This window comes from Dendrobium catenatum, unplaced genomic scaffold, assembly GCF_001605985.2.
Source record: "Dendrobium catenatum unplaced genomic scaffold, ASM160598v2 fragScaff_scaffold_450, whole genome shotgun sequence".
In the NCBI taxonomy this organism is placed as follows: Eukaryota; Viridiplantae; Streptophyta; class Magnoliopsida; order Asparagales; family Orchidaceae; genus Dendrobium; species Dendrobium catenatum.
The window spans coordinates 773,556-783,209 of NW_021318912.1; the positions used below are offsets into that span (position 1 = coordinate 773,556).

The window sequence follows — 9,654 nt, forward strand, 5'->3', positions numbered from 1 at the left end:
CTCTCTCTCTCTCTCTCTCTCTCTCTCTCTCTCTCTCTCTCTCTCTCTCTCTCTTTCAATCTCTCTCTTGCTCTCTCTTGCTCTGTTTTACATTCTCTTGCTCTCTCTCTCTCTCTTGCTGCTGCTCTCTGTCTCTCTCTCTCTCTTTTCTCTATCTTGCATTCTCTTGCTCTATCCCATGCTCGTTCTTTCTCCCTCTCTCTATCTCTCTCTTGATCTCTCTCTTGCTCTCTCTCTCTCTCTCTCTCTCTCTCTCTCTGTCTTCCTCACTGGATTGGAGAAGCAAGAGGTCGGACGGGAGGAGGTCGGGAGCTTGCGGAGGGAGAAGCAGAGAGCGGAGAATGGAATCGTGAGTGGAACCGAGCGTGGAAGAGCAGCGACTGAAGGCTCCATCTGCTCTGGTATTTAACGACGCGTTTAGGTAGAGATCGAGAGCGGGCTTCAAGAAAAAATCACGGGATGCGATTGTTCGGCGCCGATTTCAGCTAGATTCGCGGCAGAATTCAAGGGATTTTCACTTTGATTTCTCATCTCTTTTATTCCTTGAGTATTATATGAAGGTCAACAACGACCTGAGTAAAAATGAAATTATGGGTAGCCCCATTATCAATCAATATTATCACCTCCATGCCTATTATTTCCTCCTTCACCTTCATCATATGATTCGAAGTGAATCCTACTACTGAATTTAGGGAGACCTTTGTCACATCCAGATGCAACTTGTTATCCATCTCTCTCTCACCTCCCTCCTACATTTCCTCGTCATCACAGATGACGAGAACCTAAAGAGTTTGATCCCTATACATGTGCCCAGGAGTATACTTCTCATCACACCAGAAACATAACCCCTTTGTCCTCTTCTCCCATATCTCTTTCTCTGTCAGCCTCCTGAAATTTTCCCTACTCCCTCCTACTGGCTTCTCCTTAGTGGTCTCATGAAATCCTCCTAATGTCGGACCCTTGGGTGCTAAATGAGTAGTCGTCATCCTGCAAGTGCCTCCTGAGCTGCTACTCATAGCTCCCCTCTCAAGATTCTTTTGATTTTCCATTAGTTGAGCAAATTTCATGTCCTCTCCCAGGTCACAAGGCATCATGACTTTCACTGCCACTCTGATTTCTTCCTTAAGACTCTTCATGAAGTTCCCCTCCAAAGCCGACTCTAATAATCGCTCCACCCGACTGGTCAGGTGCTCGAACCGCTCCAAATAATCTGCCACTGATCCATCCTGCACCAGTGTGAAAAATTGTTCATAGAAGTCTCCTCCCACATCAATTTGGAAACGTTCTAATAAACAGTCCTTGAATGCTCTCCAGCTCCTTATAGGCCTCCTTTAGTCCCACCATTAGTAACATGACAATGCCTTCCCCTTTAGACATAGGCCTGCTATGGCCAATTTCTCCTCATCCGTCAACCCATTAACAGCAAAAAACCTCTCCACCTTATAAATCCACTCATACACATCCTCCCCTTCGAATATGGGCATCTTCAGGTTCCTTATCTTCTGATCTCCCCCATTTCTCCATAGCTTCCCCTTTCCCAAGAGCTTGGACCTCTCCATGTTTCCCAATCTTCCCTTGCCCTGTCATAACACAAACCCCCTTCGAATTCCCCTCTCCTTCCTTCAAATTTAACACCTCGGCGGCCATAATGTCCCTCCCGGCGTTCCCAATCAGCACCTCTTTGCTCCGCCACTCCATGCCCATGCCTTTCCCCATACCTACCTCCTCTATCCTCCCTATGGAAAGGCTCCAGATAGGGTTTCCTTCTTTCTCTCTCAACGATCTCCACCTCATCTTCCTCCCTACGAATTTCAAAATTTGTGTTTTTTCATTCCACCCATTTTGCCACAGAAGCCGCTATTTGATTGTGAATTTCCAACATTTTTTTCATCATGTCCTGAGATCGGCTACTTGTCCTTCCATAGAGTAAATCCTTTCCTTCACCGTTGCCTTGATTTGGTTCATCTCCCCTTCAAACCTTTCTTCCAACGCATATACTTTCTTGGCCGCCATCTCTAACCGGGTTTTTATATATTCAAAAATTATGGATTTGGATCACAAAAACAGAAAATTTCTCCTTTCTCGACCAAAAATCAGCTGCTGGAATTCGTCAAAATCAGCCCACGAATGGTCCCAAGACTTGCTCTGATACCAATTTGATAGGAAACACTTGTAGATCTCAAGTATTTCCTATCAATTTCAAAAAAATCAGTGAAAAAACTCTTCCGCACTCCAAAAGAAAACCATAAAAAAAATAATTTTATTGCAAGAATCAAATAGAAAGGAAGAAAAAATAAGATACAAGTGATCCTCAATTAGAAAGGAGGATCGATCTCTCCCAATCTCTTAACAAACTGATGCAATCAAAAATTCACAAACAAATTAAAGATTGCAAAACAACTAAACGACTTCCTTAAAAACATAAACATAACAAACTTAGAACCATATAAGTTACATTAATTTAGAGAAGAATGATACAAGTGAGGAGGGAACCGTGGATAGAGAAGAAGGGATTAGAGATCCAAGGCGAAGTTTTAGAAGAGAGGAGGTAGAAGATGATAGATCGCAAGCTATACGAAACTCACAGGTTTCACTTTCCAAAAATTCATCACATTTCCACTCTCTAAAAAAGCAGCAAACATCTCATTTAAATAGGGGAAAGGAGACCAAAAGACATCCAAAGGAGCCGCCCCATTCAGCCAACCAGAACAGAGGAAAAAACAAAGAGAAAAGGCACGACATAACCACAAACCGAGCAGCCAAGCCCCCTCAAAAGACCAGCCAGAATCGAAACAACCAGGAGCCAAACAGACACCAAGAAAAGAGCACAGCAACTCAGAAACCAAGTTATCAATTGCAAAGAAAAACAGCCCCCAATCAGCCACAACTCTCCAAGCACCAAACAGCCAAAGAAACATGGGTCAAGCCCATAAGAAGAAAAAATAGCCCACCAATAAATGCCCAATAAGAGAAAAAATTGAAATTTTGCCTACATCAATTCTCCCTTTGTGGAGAAATCTCAATCTCCTGATGAGATCGTCTGCATAAAAGCCTGAGTTTCACCTTCAGTAGACTCATTAACTTCTTGAGGTGAAACTTCGGTCTGTTGAGTGTTTGGATTTCCATTTTTTCGTTCTTTGATTTTTTTTTTAAAAGAAAGGAAGACATGACCTACAACCTAACATTTTAATACCAAAATGATGCAATCAAAAATTCACAAACAAATTAAAGATTGCAAAACAACTAAACAACTTCCTTAAAAACATAAACATAACAAACTTACAACCATATAACATATATTAATTTAGAGAAGAAGGATAAAAGTGAGGCGGTAACCGTGGATATAAAAGAAGGGATTATAAGTCCTCAAGACAAAGTTTTATAAGAGAGGAGGTAGAAGAGGATAGCTCGCAAGCTACACGAAACCCACAGGTTTCACTTTCCAAAAATTCATCACATTTCCACTCCTAAAACAGCAAGAAACATCTCATTTAAATGGGGGAAAGGAGCTCAAAAGACACTCAAAGCAGCCGCCCGATTCAGCCAACCAGAACAGAAGAAAAATCCAAGAGAAAAGGCACGGCAGAACCACAAACCGAGCAGCCAGTCCCCCTCAAAAGATCAACCATAATCGAAACAACCAGAAGCCGAACATACATCAAGAAAGGAGCACGGTAGCTCAGGAACCAAGTAGCAAATTGCTCAAAAAATAGCCCCCAATCAGCCACAACTCTCCAAACCCCAAAGAGTCAAAGAAACATGGGCCAAGGCCATAAGAAGAAAACAAAAGCCCACCAATAAATGCCCAATAAGAGGAAAAATTGAAATGTTGCCTACATCACAAATCTAGAGCCCAAAACCTAAAACTAAGAGATTCCAAGATCAGCCAAATTTCAAATCCCCTAACCCTAGGAAAACAAACTATTTAATGAATACAATTCAAAAAGAAATCTCTAAATAGTCCCTACATTAAATTTCCCTCCTAAACTTTCTCAAAAATCCTTCCTAAATCAGCCCCATGGAGGTTTGCGGTCCGCTCGGTCTTCACGGGAGAGGCAAAACCTCCGCCTCTATTCGCCTAGGAAGGTCTCGTGAGGACTGGCTAGACCAGTCCAATGGACTGGTCTAACAAACTAATAATGAAACACTGAAATAAAATGCATTTGTGATTCCCTGTAATTCTTTCAAACCAAATAAACCCTAAGAGAAATATCTTCGAAATTGTATAAACCCATATGATTTTTGAACTGCTGCGAGAAACCTCCGAAGTATACCTTCTATGCACTGAGGCGGATTCATCGATTTTGAAATGGGAAAATTTTGAATAAGAATGTCTCGATTGAATTTTGACAAAGATGGATCACAATATCATTGAATTTATTTTGAGATGAGTAAAAGATAAATGTTGATTGATTATTCATATATTACATTCATCTAAAATCAAATCTAATAGCTCGGATATCCATCCTAACTAAAATTTGATCAATATATTGTGATTTATTTTTTTTTTCTAATTGTAATTGTACCTACTACTAAATCATTGTAATCAGGAAGACTTGAAATACTCCCCTAGTATGACCTCTTGTAACTTTGAAATATGACATAGATCCACGTAATCATCTTCAAATATCCTCCTCAACTTGTATCCATCATGCAAAAAATATCATCAAATGGTGCAAATGTTAATGACAAGATCACAAAGAAAGTTTATCAACTTGCATTCTTATTCTGATTAATTGCCTCAATATTTTAATTTAAAAGTAAGGTGGCTTGCATAAGACTTGGTTAACCCCTCATTTAAATGCAAATTGGAAAGACCACTCCCCAATTCAAGGCTTAGTTCCACGATTCTCTTCATAATCCAAACAGGCAGGCCAACTCCACTTAAATTTTCAGGAATGTTTTTATTATTTTTCTATTTTAAAAGACATTTAATTTTGAATTATACTTTTAAGTGATAAGTTCATATAAAATTTTTTATTCATAGATTATTATCATATTGGAAAAAAAATTGGCGTTTTGTCTCTTTCATGGACAACATGGTTACAATTCTTTGGTGGAATTTCTTAGCTGATGAGTTCTAGCCATATTCATTGGCTTAAAATTCTAATCATACACATGAATTGCTCTCTCTCTCTCTCTCTCTCTCTCTCTCTCTCTCATCCAAATCCCAAACCTTTCCTTTCGGTTGTGTCTTTCTCCTCCACACCAAACCTTAAGCCCCAACTATGCGCCTCAAAGTTACCCCTTACTCCCGCCTAACAATCTAACCAAGCCATCAATTGGCGTCTCCCATAATCCACAAAATTCAAACCCTAGCATATCCCATTCAACTACCTTATCTTTCCCATGAAACAAAAAATAAATAAAATATTTCTCATGAAACATTAAACCATAGCCAACCATTAACACTGCACAAATATTCTGAACTCGACCAGAATACCACAACACCTTAACACCTCCAATTCTCGTACCACCATCAACCCTCCTTTGCTTTGAAACTTTATATGCAACAAAGAAGCTAACATTTTTAGCTACAATACTGCAACAAATGTCGATAAAATTAACTCCCTTTACTTTTAGCATCTCCTAAGCATTTGAATCCTTCTTCATTAAGAACATTTCATATCAAATTCTTCTTTAGATCTAGTATGCACCTAACTCTTGGCAATGCTTTATTCATAACATCATGCATATTTAATTTCATCATGCCACTGCTCAAGAGGGAGTTGAAGGAAAACTTGAATTATGGAGGTCAACTTGAGTCTAAAGGTTTTCATTTGAGTAAATCTAAAACCGGATACATTGAGTATAATTTTAGTAGTAATAGATCTAGTGGGAGGATTGTGACTTTGGATGATCAAGTCATTAATAAGAGTACATGTTTTAGATATCTCAGTCTATTGTTCAAAGTGATGGTAAAATAGATGTGGATATTATTAGTAGAAGTCAAGCTGGATGGTTGAAATGGAGGAATGCATCAGGCCTCATGTGTGCCAGAAAAGTAACCTCAAACTTAAGCGAAAATGCCATAAAACAGTGGTGAGACCTGTAATGCTTTATGATGCAGAATGTTGGACATTAAAAGAGAAGCATAAAATTAAGTGTTGCAAAGCTGAGGATGCTCTGGTGGAAGAGTGACTTCACTCTTAGAGACAGAATGCGAGCCGAGTATATACGTTAAAAGGTCGGAGTAGCTCCACTGGTAAATAAGATTAGAGAGAGTCGTCTTAGGTGGTTTGGACACATAAAACATCGGTCTTCCAATGACCCGATTATGAGAGAAAATGTATTAGATTTGGCCTATATTAAAAATGATAGAGATAGACCTAAAAAGACATGGTTAGAAAATATTAGAAATGACTTTTTTTTATTAAATTTAAATGAGAATTTGACTCTTAACATAACACAATAGGGAAAAAGGATTCATGCATCCAACTTCACGTAGTGGGATAAAGGCTTAATGTTGTTGTTGTTATGTCAACACTAATTATCTTGAATGCCACATCATTCTCATATAAATATAACCACCAGCACATTACTTATGATGGAATGCATGGTAAAAAAAATCCAAAATCTATGAAGCAGTGCATCTATCTCTAATAGTTACCACGAGAGCTTCATCTAAATATGCACTTAGCCAAATGCAATACCATTAGAAATCACTAACGTATCCTCCTTGAGCATGTTATTGACATGCTGCTTTCTCTTCAAATCTTGACAAACTCATTTTATGTATGATTTCTTTTAGCAATATTAGCAAATTGCACCCATATACCAAACATAAGATTTACTCTTTGCCATGGTTGGGTAGATTCCTTCTCAAAATATCCCTTTTAAGTAATAATCCTTCAGTATGTTTTTCATCTCCTACAATTTTAAGCTTAAAAAATAGAAGTTTAGAAAAAAAAAATGAATCATTAACATCTAACTCTATTATACACTATGATGTCATGAAAATAGCACAAAAATAATAAAACTTAAACCTCACTATTATCAATATTTCTAAGGTCCCTATCATTATAATTAAACTCATTAAGATGAAGTTCCATGTTTAGAAATTTTCTCCTTGCCAGTTTTCAACCATAAATTAAGGAGAAAAAAAAAACAATAAAATTGAGGGAAAAGTGAGTTCTGTTTTATATTCACAAAATTTAAGCTGATTCAAAAAAGCGAGTTCTGTTTTGTTAGCAACTTTGTTGGCTTTTCATCACAACTTTACAAAATACATGGTTATGACACGTTAACTTCCTTGAAATATTTGTCTTTACATAGTAGAATAAACTACCAAATATTGGTCCAGAGTTTGAGATCCTTTGTCTGTAGGCTTTGGAGTTGAAAAGTGCTGTAATAGAAGTCAACAATCCTATAAAAGGTGGGTTGTTCTAAAAAATTTCCGAAAAAGAGAAAAAAAAAAAGGACACAAAACCTCAAAAACAATTTCTTTACAAAACATTTATACGAGCTCCTCACCATGAATTCACAAATAACCAGATCTAAAGAAGTACTCCACTCTACCACAACCACAACTCCTACCCCTACCCCTCTCCAATTTAACAGGAAGAGCTGTTGTAAAGTTTAAATTATCGATATATTCCTTTTCCAACAAGGAACAGACAGTATCTCTTTACCTTTAAAACAATGTTTTTACTCAGCTCAAGCCATGTTTTCCTCATAAATCATGGTTTTACTAATCAAATTTAGACGCTCCGCATTCGTTAATTGCATTTTCAGGATAGCAGTGAAGGATCTCTACATTATAAACATTTTCTAACTTTCAAAACAAATGGATACATGCATTTTCTTATGACTGCTGTCTAATGCATTGCATAGGCTTGCACTTAATTTCTTATTCAATTAACCCGAAGCTACAAATGAATTAGAGCAGACATCATAAATTTAACAAGCATGTACGCAAAAGCAACTTCATTGACATCCACATCAAAGGAAATCTTAAATACAAGAAATTAATATGTTGAAAGTAATGGCAATTCAACCAAATCATTTGAATCAAATAGGTGTACCTGAGCATCATACATTACAACAGAAGCAAAGACCACAGACATGCCAAAAATTGAATCTGAGAAACCCCTGCAGATTATAGTGACAATAAAAATGGTGGTCAATTAACTCAATCCATTAAACTACGGCTTCGTTTGGGATGGTTTTTTTATTGCTTCTTAAAGCATCTTTTAAATTTTATACTAAAAAACTGCTTTAAGAAGCACTAAGAAAGCCATCCTAAACGAAGCCTAAAGCATACACCATTTTCAACTTTTCAACGCAATAAAGCTGATGACAGATAGTTGAAATAAAGCTTTATATTTGCCCATTTGATCATTAAACACAATCAATTTACAAGCAAATAGATTAATATATTGTATACAAACATGAATTTCGACTGCAAAATCAAAATGAATCCAGAAAAGACACAGCACAAGGCAGGCAGACCTCTCTAAACCAATGCTTGTAGCAGCAGCAACTACAGCCTGGAAATTCAAATCCCATACAGCTAACCGTTACCAAATGGATTTCAAACGAATAATCATAAGTAATAAAACAACAAACAACGATGATTAAGATAAATGGGTGGAAGCAAGCTTAACAGCAGAATGGGTGGAAGGCATGCCGCCAGACCGAATAGCGGCTTTAAAATCGATTCCGTTTCCATTAATAGCAGAAGTAAATGGTTTTGAGATTTGACCGATGGCGCATGATAACGCAGATGCAACCAAAACCTAAAAACGCAAGTAGAACGCCGTGAGTAGAAAGAAATAAAATAACAAATCAATGAATAGAGCAGTACATCTCAAAGCTTTCGCCTTTCCTAGTAAAAAGATTTGAAGAAGTAACCTTGGTGTAAGTTTTACCTTATTATGTGCAAGTTCTGCAATTTCCTGCACTCCAATCTTGAAAGCAACAATTGGTGGTTTAGCTTCTCTGGTTGGGCAGAGTAAAAGTTTCATCTTGGAGGGAGGAGGAGACGAGAAGGTGCTCCGTTGATGAGATGGGGAGAATGTAGCTGCATAAGCACAGTGCATTTCTAAATCGAAATCAGGTCCTATAAATTATTTTTTTCAGAGTGAAAAGAGATTTTTTTTTCCCTTCTTGCGCACAAGTAGGAGCCTTATATCCGTCCAGAGGATCGCTGGGTTTCGGAAAGGCAAACAGGTATCCAAAATCATCCTATCTCTACCACCCGTTGTATCCAAAATTGAAAGTCCAAAATCGCCGATTTTTTATTCAGAATTCTGTCGAGTGGCACAGATTGAATCGGCATTAAATTCGAGCCAATAATTAGTTGATTAGGCCTTAGAGATGTGATTCAAGGGGCTTTGTAATTTATTTATATAAATAGTATAATATTTAAGATGAATTGTTTAACAGCAGTGCCTGAAGCTTTAGGTAGATTTGTATCAGAGTTACTATGTAATTAGAATTTAAATAGGAAAATTTTAAATTAAGTAAAATTGGTACTTATATTAAATGTTTAAGTGTGTTTTAAAAAAATTTTAAAACAAGTCAAAGTCACACATTTAAATTGCGACTTATACTGACTAGGTACAGCTGAGTTAGCTGGTCGTTACTGGAAGAGAAAATTAGATTTAGCATAAGTCATCAAAGTAATAAGTGGCTTATGTAAGTCGTCGGCTG

The 9,654-nt window shown here is 37.4% G+C and overlaps 1 protein-coding gene across 1 annotated transcript in view; it reads right to left on the reverse strand.

Moving 5' to 3' along the window:
* The window catches only part of LOC110093565, a 13,714-nt gene extending 4,538 nt beyond the window's left edge, over positions 1 to 9,176 (reverse strand). The window contains exons 1-4 of the mRNA XM_020818489.2: positions 8,871 to 9,176; positions 8,607 to 8,738; positions 8,452 to 8,489; positions 8,025 to 8,091 (exon numbers count right to left, since the gene is read on the reverse strand). Coding sequence (XP_020674148.1) covers positions 8,025 to 8,091; positions 8,452 to 8,489; positions 8,607 to 8,738; positions 8,871 to 9,041 — 408 coding nt within the window. The 5' untranslated portion in view covers positions 9,042 to 9,176. The remainder of the gene's footprint in view (positions 1 to 8,024; positions 8,092 to 8,451; positions 8,490 to 8,606; positions 8,739 to 8,870) is intronic.
* Between the last annotated feature and the right edge of the window lie 478 nt (positions 9,177 to 9,654).